The sequence below is a fragment of the Poeciliopsis prolifica genome, unplaced genomic scaffold, assembly GCF_027474105.1.
Source record: "Poeciliopsis prolifica strain line A6 unplaced genomic scaffold, Auburn_PproV2 SCAFFOLD002, whole genome shotgun sequence".
Lineage (NCBI taxonomy): Eukaryota > Metazoa > Chordata > Actinopteri > Cyprinodontiformes > Poeciliidae > Poeciliopsis > Poeciliopsis prolifica.
Genome location: NW_026562377.1, coordinates 23,366,680 through 23,381,492, shown reverse-complemented (window position 1 = coordinate 23,381,492; position 14,813 = coordinate 23,366,680). Strand labels below are relative to the sequence as shown.

The following is a 14,813-nucleotide window of genomic DNA, read 5'->3' as shown; positions in this document are numbered from 1 at the left end:
GGCAGAAGGAATGCAGCAGAAATCCAGTCTCGCAGCTTCTCCCCTCCTTCTCTCGTAGAAAAACGCCTCGACAGGAAGTCGTGAGGCGATAAGCAGCTGACGCAGCTGTGCGGTACAACTTCTCAAGAATCGGCAGAAATGCACTCAAAACGGGGTCATCAACACCCGTGTGTGGTTTGAGACGAATCTGCATGTAACCTGTGACACATTTGAAGCAAAAAAAGTAAATCAAAACGTTTGCGTCGGCAGAATAGGCGTTTATCCCAGGTTTACGGCGACCAAATAAAAACTGCTGCACCTGAAATGCACGACTGCAGGTGTTCACGTGCAGATTAACGAATGTTTTTCACTGAAAATGTTCATATAGCTAATTAAAAAAAACACTCAAAAAAGAAAGTAGATATTTTACAAAGGACAAAATAATGAAGTATAAGTTGGTTACAGTCATTTTATTATGCAAATATCTCAAGATTTAAGTAACAAACAAATATCAGACAATACTTTAATTTTAATAGTTGAAAAAAAAAAACAATGAAGTGCTATTTGTTCAAAAGCTACAAAATACATATAAGCAGGGAGCGTTTTATTTCCTTCAAGGAAAAAAAACAAAAAGTACTATAAGTTACAGTACAGTGAATTTGTCCAAACTGACTTTTGTTCCCGTCTTCCAGCCTTTTGTAAGCACAAACCCAAGTAGGATCAGACAGAAACAAGGTCTGAAAATCGTCGTCCCCCCGTGGAAAAAAAAAAAAAAACAAAGAAAAAGAAAAAAAAAAGGAATTCTACAACCCTGTCATCAAGAACTGGGTGATGTTTGTAAAAAAAAAAATAGAAAAAGGAAAAGGCACACAAAGGCTTCTGAAAATGTACATTCAGGTCTTCATCTTCTGCAGGTCACATGTCTGGTATAATTAACAGGAACAGTTCTGTACTTCATGAGCCCAAGGGGAAAAAAAAACAAAAAAGGACATATACTTCATCTTTCGTCACAAAATAGAGGCGAGCCCTCATACATCGTCAGCTGGCAAAGGAGGTATGTTGAACCTTGGTCTGGTGAAAAAAGCCATCTTCTCTCTGCAGAAAAAAAGGGAAAAAAAAAGCAAATTAATGCAAAACCTGTTACTGAAAAGTGTGGCATGAATTTATACTTAATCCCCTTTATGTCCTTCTTTTCTACCTTTATCCAAATAATTCAAGTGAGCTTGTAGCATTCAGCGAGCCCATTTTCTGCCGCCATGTTGCAAACATTGATGCTGCTGTGACAATTTATCAGATGTGGTAGATTTGAGAGACGGCAGCAATCAGAGAAACGGCCGAGAGGTTCGAGGCAACTCTGGAGGAGCTGCAGAGATGAAACGCTCAGGCAACTACCAACTATTCTGGCTTTCTCGGATACGTGACGAGATGAAAAATAAAAGCCGCTTCTCGTCTTTCCATAAAACTTTTGAGAAATGTGTCGGCTTCATGTTTGGTTCTGTGATGACAGCTAATGGTCGTCCCGTTTTCTGAGGGTGAGAATTATTGACTTTCTACAAGAAATTATTCACTTGATCTGTCATCACACCCCAGCATCATGATTTTTTTTTTTTTTTTAGATTGCTGCATGTCTTTGGCAGACTGTCAGTCAAACCTGTCTTTTGGAATAGAAGTTGCCCAATAATAATGTCACCTTCATATAAAGTCCATCTCTTCAGGTCATGATCCCGAGGTAAAATTACATCTGACGACTAAAACCTATTAGCTATCAAGTTTGCAGCAGTTTAGAGCAGAGAAACATTTACGATTTGGCTAAAATGCTCATTTTGCTACTAATCTGGCACAGTGTGTACCAGGTGAAGCTAATTTAAGGTGATGAATTTTTGCTTTTTATGAGCAGCAGCTGAAGCCAAGCAGTACTTCTAGAGGTAGGCATCCGTTTTCTTGCAGCGACATGCCCGAAAATATTTCTCATATCCCAACAATTTACGGCAGGATTGGTGCAACACCGTTGCTTTAGCGCCAAAAATTGCAGCTGCTTGCAAGCAGACGAAGCCATTTTTGCAAAAACATTTTATGAAAAAAAAAAGAAATGCATCAAAATTTATGTGAAGTTAAGAGATGTGGATTCGTTTTCAAACCTGAATGTCTGCACCGGCAGGGGTTCCTTCTGGTTCTGCCCTCTCATCTGCAGAACCTCTTTGGAAGCCTTCCTCAGCCTCCTCTCCGCTGCCTCCTCGTGACGCTGCTCCTGCTTGCTCTGGTTGGCCTGCAGGGGGCGACACCACAGTCATCTTGCTGCTGCGGGGCAAGTCATGCGCCCGAATGAAACTTTTCTGTGACAGACCCCGCGGAGGTGCGAAGCAGTCCGTATAAGTATTCTGTCTTTCTCAAAATAAAATCTCTTCCACGATGCTGGTGTGAAGTACTCAGCAGTTATGAAAATGCACATGCGCAGAACGCCGTTTATGCAAGAATGCGTGGAGATGTGGTTTCCTACTTAACCGATTCAGTGAAGCACACTTCCTGATAAGGAAATAAATGTTACATGACACTTTGTTCATGGGAGACGGCTTTCTGTTTACAATGAGATGTAAGCTAAAGCTAACAGCAAATGAGGTTAAACACGCCAAAACCACAGCGCCGTCTTGTGGCCATGGAATTGCAACTACAGCTGATTCAAGGCATCACAGCGGTGCCGTCTAAACCTGGAACCTTTCCCCTTCTCAATGACCAAAAACAGGCGTCAGTTTTCAGGCGGCGGCCTCGTCTAAACGTCGTCATATCCGGTGTTACCTGTCTCTGGGCCTCCCTGAGCAGGCAGCGGAAGCGCTCGTCTCTCAGCGCCCAGTTGGGTAGCTCCTTGACGTCGCTGCCCTGCGGCGGCTCCTCCAGCCGCAGCTTGAGTTCCCTCAGGGCGCTCAGCTCCTCCATCAGCTGCCGCAGCCGTGTCCTGCAGGCCTGGAGGTCCAGCTCCAGGTCCAGGGAGGTCCGCGTTGGCTGCTCAGGCAACGAGGAACGGTACGACTGCTGCTGTTGGCACAAAAAAAAACCAAAAAACCCATCTTGAACCACACAGTGAACACAGATACTGGAAGGATTTAATGTGACAGACCAATAAAAACCTGCTTACGATTTTCTCTTTATAGTAAATTAAATAAACATCCATCAAGCTTCCCCCAAGGTCTTAAACTATTAAATCAGCTTGATTACGTTTAATTGTTTATTGAAACAATCTACTAATTGAGTAACTGATTAATCCTTAAGAGTAAAAAAAAAATAAAAATCAGATAGCTGAAACACAGCAGGAAGTCAAGTGTACAAATACATTTTGCATACAAGATGGTAAGAACTTTATAAACATGTTCTAAATACACCAAGTGTTATTTTGGATTTTTTTCCTTTTCTTTAGAAGAAAAAAAAATGGATTTGAGTTCTGCATCTTGTAAAATAATTTTAATATTATAAGTGACACTTGCATGGCGAAAATTGGCAGAAAGTACCAAATATTTTAATCCAAATAATCTGTTAATCATCAGAATAATTGAGTGATTAACTTATAAGATAATCTTTAGTTGCAGCCGTACTTTACACATGTGTTCATTACATATTAATTAGTGCAGGGTCATTTTTATTGTCCACAGTAACTTTTCTACCCAACTCTTTGTACATTTTACTAGACCACTGAATGTTTCGTTTCTTGAGGAATTAAAAATAAAACATTTTACAGGTAAATTAATTAGCTGCTGGCAATATAAAATTAGTGCGAACATTTTTGGTGAGTGAGAAACATCCAAGTGTGATTTTGGCTCGCGGGGGAAAAGACGACGCGCCAGAAAGTTATCAAAGCTCTGCATCACTTCAGAGTCTCAGAACTGCTAATGTTTAGTTTTTTTATTTATGATTCTCTAGCATTTAGCTCCACATTTCCTTCCATGAACTCTGACGTCGTCCTGCTGAAGCATGTAACCGTCACCAAGGATTTAAAACTTTTTTTGTTAATAAAAATGAATAAATCCACCCGACGACACACTAACGCTTGTAAGGTGACGGTACCTGCTTGTATCGGAGCGTTCTTCTCTCCATGGTGTTTCTGACGAAAGGCAACTTCTTTGGTAAAGTGGAGCTGTCACTGTCACTGCGATACAACTGAAGAAAATAATGAAATGAAAATCAACGTTCAGAACCAGAAAATAGTTCACACACAGCTGTTGATCTGACGGGTTGCTGCACTCACCCTGCAGACGTAGTGACTCCTGGGAGCGCCAGGCGAGAAGGTCTGGGAGCGAACGATGGCGCCGCCCCGCATGAAATGGGACCCGTGACCCCAGCGACCCACCCTCTCTTTGGGCCGGACCCAAACCGGCTCCGGGAACTGAGACTCCGTCATGGTGGCCTTCTCGACCTGGAAACACGCCGGGAGTTGCTGGATTCTCGTTTCCATGGAGGAAAAGATGCCAAGAAAACAAAACACAGCTGCAGCTTTTACCCTTGGTGAAAAGAGTCTGCTGGGAGGCTGATCACTGCGCCCCCCGGTGGCGAGGCAGGCGCCCTCGGCAAACAAACCCTCTGAGTAAGGAGTTGGCCCCGCTGCGCTGGTGCTGCAGCCGCTGTCCACAGACTCTGCCTGCTGACCCCTGGAAAACAAAGACCCCGAAATCCCAGGTTAAAGCCTGGACACATTTCTTTCTGACGGAAAGAAGCATTTTCTCAAGGAGACTTCAAGCAGTTCAAATTTAAAGACTCGATTAAAATTCAACATTTTTGCCCATCATGATTATCAATTTTACCAGATCATAAATTGTCCCAGAAGTTATTAGGATAAAGTTTGTTTACATAATATCGTGGTAAAGGGATAATAATGCAACAAAAGATTCTCAAAGATCAATAAACTTCATATTCTAACAAACATTTAATACTGGATTTGGACATTTTAATTGTCCAGAATACAGAAAACTACAGGAATAATAAATTAAGTGACCAATGATATACAAAGATTTGTCATCCAGTTTTTTTTTTTAAATTGATCAAGTGATTAATTGATGTATTGCTTATTACAAGTCTAGAAAAATTTACATTCTATATGAAGTGATTGAGAATAGAGCAAATGGAAATAAAAAAATAAAAAGTTACATTCCAGTTATTTCAAATGTGCTTTTATGTCTGTAGATGGTTTCTTAGGCAACAGAAAAGGCACCATATCCCACCCGGCCACCGACTCGGCCGGTTCACACTTTGCATGACGCAAATGACTCCATTCGACTCTCGCCTTCTTCAAATGAAACGTTTGTGCTGCTGTCATTGTAAATATTTTAGTGAATGTTTCCAGAGGTCATCGAAGGTCAGCCAGCCCACATTTACAAAAATCAAGTGAAATCTGGTGCCAAACAGATGGGCTGCAAAAGATTTGCATTTGTGCCGTTATTTTTAGGACTGCAAAAAACAAAACTAAACTAGAGATCAACTCTCATTCCACCACAAAACAAAACCGATAAAGGATGCTCCGTTTGTGCAGCTGAGATTTTTGCAGCACCGGTGATTGACACCAAAAGCATCGTCTTCAAACAAAACTTTCTGCTGCGCAAACGTCTGGCACCAATTTTATTTCACGGTTGGGGTAACTTCATTCAGGTCTCCGTTCAGACTGGAGTGAAGTCTGAACGTTTTTTTAATTCTGAAAGAACAAAAAAAAAAAAAAAAAAAAAAATTCCCAGGTACTGGAAGCGGAAGGAATTTATGCTCTGAAAGAGCCGTCAACACAGTCACCTCTCAGGCGCCGCCTCTCCACGCACGTCCTTCTCCGACCGGTGCGGCTCTGAACCCTGCTGCTCTGGATGGGTGGAGGAGCGCGTCAGCAGGCTGCCACCAGAGTCCTGTGACATGAGAACAAACGCCATCGTCTCACTAAAACGCTTCTTCTCGTCAGTGATTCTTTTTGAAGCATCGACCACACAGTATCAGCCGATGATCAGAATATTAGCCCAATAAAGACGGCCTGAAATTGTGAGTAAAACTTTAAAAAGAAAAAAAGAAGTTCTGTGACAAACTCTTCATTTGAGCGACTGGTTTGGGTCAGGATAAAACCCGTTAACAGCTGTGTGTTCATTCGATGTGCTTTTTAAATTAAATATGGAACATTTTCACGTCGACATAACCTGGCAGTCAAATCAAAACAGTTTCAATTTGTATGCTAATAAAACAGTATTGAAGCACAACTGTTACCTTGAAGGTTGATGTGGCTCTAGAGCCTGAAGGGCCACATAAAGAGTTACAATGGGCTGGATTTGGGCCCTGGGCCTCAAGTTTGGCACACGTGTTAGAAAATGAAGTAAACCGACAAAGTATAACTTCACAGGATTCTCAGGTTCCCTTGTTATTTTTTGGGTCGGGTTCTGGTGAAGCTTCAGCTTCATTCTCCCAACATTACGACTGGATTCTGGGAACATCACTGACGTGTCGTCACCATTTTTATTCACGCATCAGTACTGCTGTAATATTAGGACTTTATCATAATAAAAAAATTTTTAAAAAGCCAGTCATGCACAAAAGGGACAGACTGAAGTCACGGCTCCCCCTGCAGGCGGTGAGTCGTTTGTTTCCATCGGTGTAAAATACTGAAGTCACTGATCGTTTTCCCCATTCAGTCACATTACAACCAAGAACTTCAGTGCATTTCTTTGGGGACTGAAAGCGATCGACACAAAGTAGCACCTCATCATGAGGTGGATGAAAAGTTCAGTTTTAACAATTTAAAACTAAAACCTTTAAAACTAAAGGAGCCAGGTGTGTGTATTCAGTACATTTAGTAATTATCACTCGGGTGTTTTACAACCCTGTTCATCTCCCACCACCATGCTGCCATTCTCCACAGTGGGAATAGTGTAAAATTCAACCTCCTAATGTTAAACTTCACATGACTAGAACTAATTTTGAATGATTTGGACTTAAGATTTTATCAATATTTTTGTGATGATAAAAATGATCATTTATTGAGTGTTTTTTGTTTAAACTCTTGACTGTTAAAACAGTAATTATAGCTCCACAGATACAAGTATTGTTCTTGAAAAACTGAATTAGATTTTTCAGGATGCAGCTTAGTGTGATTTATATCACTGAACTGCACACAGTGACTGAATTTAATCATGTTTTAAATTACATGCAGTTTAATCATTTAAAACTGATTAAACTGTTAATTGACATTAATGAGGTGATTAATCTAAATTCTTACCACAGCAACACATTTTTCACCATTAAAATGATAAATGCCAAAAACTAACCAGAACAAATTCAGAGGTTGTAACAAACTTCCTGTTCATTTCTTTAAACAATAACCAACTTTCCTTTCATACTAAAATGAAACTACACCTGCAGACATATTTCTAGATACTAACTCTTGAAAAGTCTGAGCAATTTCTATGGCGCCTCTCAAATACGCACAGCTTTGTTTTGACCAGAAGTGTTTGAAATGTGTGGCCTTGAGGTAAAGGGGTGTGAATAGTCGCTATTCAGCCGCGTGATCGTTTACCGTGGCGCCGTGCCGCGCCTCGTCCTCCTGGCTCTCATGGGCCCGGCGGCGGGTCTTCTGCGAGTCGGTCAGCATCTGGACTCGCAGCCAGTGGTAAATCATCTCGGCGTTTCCCTCGCAGTCCGCCAGGCTCAGCTTGGCCGTGCCCTGCGGGGAACAACGGAGGGACGCGGTTCAGGAGGGGAGCCCGAGGAGGCGCGCGGCCTCAGCTTCCCGTCACACCCACCAGGAGCTCCTCCTGAGCCTGAGGGCCCAGCGAGCAGACCGACAGCTGCAGGGCGGACACTGCCAGGGCGTTGGCGGGGACGGGGATGCGGAAGCCTTCGTTGAAAGTCATCTGGCTCTGGGGGTCCAACGCCGTGCAGCAGTAGAACGCACAGGCCCTGCTGGCGTCCAGGGGTATCAAGTGGACCTTCACATACCTTCAGGCAAACGCAGCAAAAAGACCAGGTGATGCTTCACACGACTGGATCACAGATCTAAACAAGGTTCATGCTGAACATGTGAAGGAGAAAACATTTATAGTAGTTTGATGTGTAATTTTAGAGTAAAGTTGTTTTTCTTCCTCATCTCCATGGCGTTTCTGAAGAAAATCTGAAGATATTTTCTTGATTTTTGTTGGCAAGAAACATTTGATATGCTTTACCGCCACCTACTGGTACAGAGTGTGGCTCAAAATGTCCATTTTATTTTTACACATGTAACAAAGATCATATTTAAGTAACATTAATACTTTTACTTTCTGAATTTCCCTGCAGCATATTTATATAATTTTTATTTTGTGTGCGACAGAAAAGTTTGCAGGGGGAAAAAACCTACACTAAAGAAAAAAGTGTAAGACCTGTGATTAACATAATTAACGAGATCCACAACTAGGATGGGAGAATCTGTCAACAGAAAACTGATAATGAAAAATTAAATGTCTTTAGATGCTAATTCTTTGAACTGCACTATTTGAAAAAGAGTGAACAGAAACTTTTCTTATGCCAGTAAAGGAAACTGAAAACGTAATTATGTACAACAGTCTGGAAAAACAAACAAAGTTGGTGTTGACACCATAAATGTGAAATAGAAAGGGTGTGAATATTTTGTATGCGTTGCGGTTTAAAGCTACCAATTGTGTGAAGAAATTATGAAAATCCAAAAATATATGCTTGATAACTACATGTTCACCAATTGGCAGCTTTTCAGAGAGAACTACCTAATGTCTTGTATTCATGTTTTATCATTTCAATAAGAAAACCAGTTCTATAGTTCTCTTCTATTCTGCATTTACAAAGAAAATTTGTCACTTTAATTGCAAAAGCTAAAAATACTCACACTTTATAGCTTTCTTTCACATTCGAACAGTTCAGACTCTTCAGTTGCAGCACATGCAGCCGCAGAGACTGAGAGGTGGACTCCCACCTGTAAAAATGTAAACAGAAAACATGAGGTCATGCAGGAAACTGATCCCAGCCTGACTGTCGTCTACAAAACGCTCTTCGATCAGAACAGACTTACAGCAGTCCTAGCTGGATGTGGGTGGGCTCGCTTGCAGGGGACGCCTCTTTGGCGTATGAAACCTCCTCATACTCCTCTGGCCTGTGGATCCAAAAGACAACGCATCCGCAGATTTCAGTAAGACGCATTCAGGTATTTCCGAAACGCTTTTAATGCGTCCTTAAATGAAATTTAAGACATAAAATCTGTCGAGGTAGTGTGAGATTGTGCTGTGTTACGAGGAAACGCAGCAAAAACATGAAGGTTTCTGGGTTCGTTTGGTTTTGGGTTTCACACACTGCGTGTGTGTGTGGCTCTATGGCTTTCACCCACATTATGCGGAGCTTAAAGGTTTGCTTTAGCACAAAAGTAGCAGGTTTGCCAACAGAAGTCAGTCAACGGTAAAAATGAACAAACTCCAGCCAACTGGAGCTAAAACTGATGCAAAAAGCTAGCAGGCTAGATTAGCATCCTCTTCTGCCTGATAGAAAAAAAAATTGCAACAAAATTTAAGATGTGATTCAAGGCCAACTTTCATCTTTTATGAATCAGACATTTTCAGGAATTAATTTTAGATCCATGAATTAAAGACTTTAAGGCTGAGCTGAAACAAGTTGCAGAAATCACTTCAGGACATGCAGTAGTTGAATCATTTTTTAACTAAAGTGATTCCTGTGGGGATTAGCGGTTGCTTTCAATTCAAAGCCAACATATTGTTCCTGTTCAGTCTTTGTGCTCTCACCTTCTACCCCAGGCCTCGAACACGCCGCTGTCTGTGGCCAGAGCGTCCTCAGAAACCCCCGCTGAGACTCGCCTGGCTCTCCTGCCGTTCCGGTTGGCACTGTTGCCCCGCAGAGTTACCCCTAGCAACAGAGGAGTAGAAAATTCAGATACGCTACAGCTGAAGTAATCAATCAATTAATTAACTGGAGTATACAGACTGAAAAAATAAATAAATGACAATCTGTTGAAACAAAAAGAGCAGCAATTAAACCAGAAAAACACATTTAGTATTTAAGATAAAAAAAAAAAAAAGAGTAAAATATGTTCAACTCAGATCTCTTCTAGTGGCATCATAGTTTTAGCTTCACTTCTGGAAAAACAAAAAGTTATTTTGTAATCCAATTTTTAATTGGTTAACAGTCAGCAGGTTAGCAATACGCTGCATAGATGCTATGCTGAGCTTCTCACAATAAGTCGTTCACTAAAAGAATATTTTCTTGTTGCAATTCAGGAAGTGAAATGTGTATTTTCATGAATCATTTTTTATTTGTCTATCTTGTCATGCATTTCTAATGGTGTATAAAAAAGGCTTAAAAGGCTAAATAAGAAATTCTCCACTTAATTCTCATTATTAAAAAAAATCGATAGAAAAATCAAAAACTAAGTTCTAGAATATTCCACAGATTAGTTTGTATAGTTTACAGGAGAGGGCTGCGCTCTGCCTACCTGTGGAGGTGAAGGCTGTCTGAGCCCCGCCTTCTCTCTGGCTCTTGCTTTCCAGCTGGTGCAGCGCAGCAGGGCTCAAAATGTCCTCGCCGCTCATCAGGACGCCGTGCGACACGGTTTGCGCCCGCAGCCCCTCCAGCAGGCTGCGGCCCTCCAGCAGGCTGCGGCCCGCCTGCTCCATGTACTCCTCCGTCATCTGGGTGAGGCTGTCCTGCGGCGCCAAGTGGTACGGCGTGTCCATGGGCGAGCTGGGCGGAGACAGGGACGAGAGCGAGGAGCGGGAGGAAAGGGAGGCCAGGGACTGCGGGGTGTCGTGCGAGCGCTTGCTCTTGCTCTGCGTCAGGTGCTCGGGGCCGAAGAGCGAGAAGTCTCTTGATGCGCTCTCCGGGGGCAGCAGGTAACGGACGTGAGGGTCGTGAGGCTCCGCCGCCCCTTCGTGGCGCTCGTACTGCGGCACGCCGTAGATGTCGCTGAAGCTGATGGAGCTGAGGGAGCCGCGGCTGGACGTCAAGGAGCCCCGGCTGGAGGCCAGAGAGCCGCGGCTGCTGCTGGAGGAGACCGTCAGAGAACTGGCAGACAGGCTGGGGACAGACCAGAGACAGCTCTGAAGACACTGTCCAGAGGCACTTTTATTCTCTGTCCTCAGTACACTGACTGTAAAAAAAAATCAAGTATGGACTTCTAATACAACACGAGTTAGAAAAGCTCTCTAAAAGGGGCAGCATTATGTGAGTCCAGTTACATAACGCTATTCTATAGCACAATCTATGCTACACTAGTTACAAAAATATACATATCAAATAAGGTTTAAAATAAATCTGACTTCATAATTGAAATTGTGCCGCCGTCTCTTTCAGAAACTCGCCTTCATGAAATCACCACAACATGGCTGCTCCATTAACCCTTTAACAACGTTTTTACCAGGGTTTCACTAAGAAGCAGCTCCCATTATGAGCTCAGCAGATGTGCAGTTCTAGAGAGTTTGCTAATTGCTGCTGGCTAGTCTGAAGGAGCTGAGTGGGGAATCCCAACAGAGAGGTATAGGGATGCTGGAAACCTCTGGAGGAACTTTGACCTCGGAGGCGGGGCTAGGTCCACTCGGGTGTTTTTCCAATGGTTGCCATGGAGATTAAAGGATTTCTCAAACATGCAATATGAATCAAAGCAACACTCCAGGTGTGGTCTTGATGAGAACATAGTGTGATTTAAAGCTGAAAAAAAAAAGGTCGATTTTACATGATACTGCCCCTTTAAGATGGACCTCCTGTAGGGTGACCTGATCAGAGGTATTTTTGAGTGGAAGCTTGTTCTTGGGAGGATTCTTGATGAAATCATGCCTTTGAGCAGACAAACAGCGGCCATGAAACAAAGTCGTTCATGTGAGGCTGACTGCTTTGGTGCGGTTTACCTCCTCAGCTGGGAATGAAGGTAGGTTGTGATGCGCGTGGCCTCCTGCAGCTGCCTGAGCAGGTCGTTCCTCTTCTCCTGCTGCAGCAACCTGTTGGCAGGAGAAATCAAAACGCAACAAGTGAAATGAGAACGTGAGCCGACTCATGTCGGGAAAAGGAACACAAATCCCTCGAGGCCGATTCTCTCACCTCTGACTGACTCCCTGGCTCTGGGAGCTGTGGGCTTTCTGCACCTCCTCCTCCAGCCTGGAGCGCTTCTCCTCCAGCTGTTGCTGCTTCTCTGCTGAGTGTGGCTCCTTGCTGACCAGAATGAGCTCCTGCAGGAGGGCCTCCTTCTCGCGCAGGAGCTGCAGGAAGTCCCTGTCGCGGTCCGCCTCGGCGCGTCCCGACCAGCTCTCGCTGTCGAGCTGCGCGAGTTTGTGCTGGATGCTCTGCACCCTGACAGGACAGCAAGGCAGTCAGCTCATTTGCTCCTTATATTTGGGACTCTTATGGTCAGGAGTAGGCAAGTACACCGTTATTTAGCAGAACCTAGAAGTTAGGAAAACCACCAAGCATAATACTAGCTCTGTTATTGCAAAAATATTTTTCAATAGTGGGCACTTCTGCTGATTCTCTACTAGCAGAGCAAAACGTTTTAGTGGTATAGTGCTGTAAGATTAGGGGAACTTTAGTTAGTTGAGCCAACCACTAATTTTCAATTTGTTGACTTTTTAAAATGGTAGAAAAAATCTTTTAGGTAACAGGTTTTTGTAAAAGTAACTCTTCCTTTATCTAAATGAATCCAGACATGGAAAATGGTAAAAACTTGCCATACTTTTGACCGTAGCAACAGAAATCTTGATCAACTTCTAATAAAAAGAAACAGAAGTTGTTTCTAAATAGCCACCTGTAACCATCAACACAGAGCAATATTAATTCTGCTGGCAGATCGCAACATGCGTTTACTCTGAACAAGTATTTATAGCAACAGGAAGTCGACAACGCTCGGTCTCCACGCTGCGACCTGCTGCCTCAGCCAGAGCTGCTGGAAACCGACTGGCAGGACCTGAAACAATCTCAGGAATCGCTCTGTCAGCTGATAAACTAATCGGTTTATATGAGCTGGATTTCAGAAGTTGTGACTCGGCATGAAAGTTTTCCTTCTTTGCCGCTCTGACTCTGATGTCATGGCTTGGTGCTGCTGTTTGTGGATCCCCACAGCAACATGAGCCTCATAAAAACAATTACGATTGAGCTGGTGTAATGATACGGCCTTTTTGTGTCCCCAATTAGACGACACACAAGCCCTTATTTTTTTGACACCGCAGTGTCAGGCGCGGTCTAACGGCGTCATTTAAAAGCACAGTTTGTATTTTGGGCCACCATGTGGTGCACCAGGCTGTACACTGCGGCTGGGCGGTGGGCAGTCCTATTCTGGCTGAGCACACAAAGGCAGCACACAGTCGGCTGCAGCACGGCCAGCAAAGAATGTGACCACCCAGCTCTTTCTGCTGGCCAGACAACCCTCAGCGGACGATGGACCCAAATACTATTCATAACTCGTCCTCCCAGCCTTCCAGGGGGCAGCATGTGGAGGTGGTGGAGCGGGGAGCGTAGCTGTAGGGGTTAGTGATTCGGTGCTGCATGCCTCTGTGCTACCACTGACAAAACAAGCAAACTGGGCAGACTTACTTCCTCTTGGCTTCTTCGTACTGCCAGTTGAGTTTCACTTTGTCCACCAAATGGGAAGACTCTTGAGAACCGTACTTCAGAAAAAAAGGAAAACAAAACGTTAGTGAGGCCTGAGCACTGAAACAATGAATTGGATTGATTGTGATGAATCGGTTATTGAAATAATTGTCAACTAATTTAGTAACCGATTAATTAACTGGAGCATACAAACTCAAGAAAGGCCATTTGCTGAAAGACACTCATCAGTAATTAAGCCAAAACTCTACATGTACGTACATTTTGTGTTTAAAATAAATAAATAAACTCTGAAAACTCAGTACATGCAGTACTGAGTTTTTAGCTTCATCTGGTTCAAATTCTGTAAAAACAAAGTACCCTTTGCTATCCAATTATTAATAGATTCATTGAAAAAAAAGTCAGTCAAATCATAAATGGTCGAGCGAACAATAAAGAAATGCTCCACTGTTGCATTTTAGACAATTAGAAAGTTTTACACTTTCTTACTTAAAACAGGATTTTAAGTACTAGTTTACTTGCATCTTTTAACATGTTTACTATTCTGTATAAAACAACAAATGGTTGAATGAAAAATCTGGAGAATTCGCCCATTTCAGTTTACCCGATTATCCGTTCAGTTAATCAATAGAACAATCGATTAGTAAAATCAATAGTTGCAGCTCAGATAACACAATCCAAGCCTAGAAAGTTATTCGCTGAGACGCTATGAGATTAATACATGCAGCCGACCTTTGCATAAATCAGACATTAAGGTAGTTGTATGACCCCTGACCTCTCCCATGATGTCCGTCTGGCAGCCGGTGTCGCAGTACGGCTGCGGATTGTATGGGTCGCTGGCGGTGGCGGCGCTGTCCGCAACCTCGCCGGCTGCGTCGCCAACATACAGGGTGTTCTGGAAGTTGATGGTCAGCTTAGCCAGGCTCTGAAGAACAGAAAATAAATAGAGATAAATCTTTACATTCAAACAACCTCAGTCTGAAAGAAATCAATGAAACCCTTAAACAGCATCGATAGGTTGTCTGACTTTCACTGGATGTGTAGAAGTAGAAAAAGTTTAAATCTTTAAAAGAAACATGAAGGTGAGACTGATAACTAAAGACCAGAGTGTCTGGAATATTGATCTCTGGACAGAAAACATGTTCGGCATAAACCAACTGCTGACATCACACTACTTTTTCCTATGCCATTTAATATACATTTTACTTAATAAAACAAGATTCTGTTTTTGTTTTTTATCTCCAATTAAAACCAGTTCATTAATCAGAGCTGAAAATGTCTGA

At 42.8% G+C, this 14,813-nt stretch overlaps 1 protein-coding gene across 2 annotated transcripts in view; it reads right to left on the bottom strand.

The window, feature by feature from the left end:
* Nucleotides 1–430: 430 nt before the first annotated feature.
* The window catches only part of wwc3 (WWC family member 3), a 36,795-nt gene continuing 22,412 nt past the window's right edge, over nucleotides 431–14,813 (bottom strand). The window contains exons 7-23 of one of the 2 annotated variants that reach the window (XM_055048476.1): nucleotides 14,306–14,455; nucleotides 13,516–13,589; nucleotides 12,031–12,279; nucleotides 11,841–11,930; nucleotides 10,433–11,013; nucleotides 9,726–9,846; nucleotides 9,005–9,085; nucleotides 8,822–8,908; nucleotides 7,728–7,923; nucleotides 7,502–7,648; nucleotides 5,743–5,849; nucleotides 4,466–4,613; nucleotides 4,214–4,381; nucleotides 4,033–4,125; nucleotides 2,773–3,006; nucleotides 2,118–2,245; nucleotides 431–1,074 (exon numbers count right to left, since the gene is read on the bottom strand). In XM_055048476.1, the coding sequence (XP_054904451.1) occupies nucleotides 1,008–1,074; nucleotides 2,118–2,245; nucleotides 2,773–3,006; nucleotides 4,033–4,125; nucleotides 4,214–4,381; nucleotides 4,466–4,613; nucleotides 5,743–5,849; nucleotides 7,502–7,648; nucleotides 7,728–7,923; nucleotides 8,822–8,908; nucleotides 9,005–9,085; nucleotides 9,726–9,846; nucleotides 10,433–11,013; nucleotides 11,841–11,930; nucleotides 12,031–12,279; nucleotides 13,516–13,589; nucleotides 14,306–14,455 (2,721 nt within the window). In that variant the 3' untranslated portion in view covers nucleotides 431–1,007. Of the gene's footprint in view, nucleotides 1,075–2,117; nucleotides 2,246–2,772; nucleotides 3,010–4,032; nucleotides 4,126–4,213; nucleotides 4,382–4,465; nucleotides 4,614–5,742; nucleotides 5,850–7,501; nucleotides 7,649–7,727; nucleotides 7,924–8,821; nucleotides 8,909–9,004; nucleotides 9,086–9,725; nucleotides 9,847–10,432; nucleotides 11,014–11,840; nucleotides 11,931–12,030; nucleotides 12,280–13,515; nucleotides 13,590–14,305; nucleotides 14,456–14,813 lie in introns of both variants that reach the window. The other variant, XM_055048466.1, reaches the window with a different exon arrangement.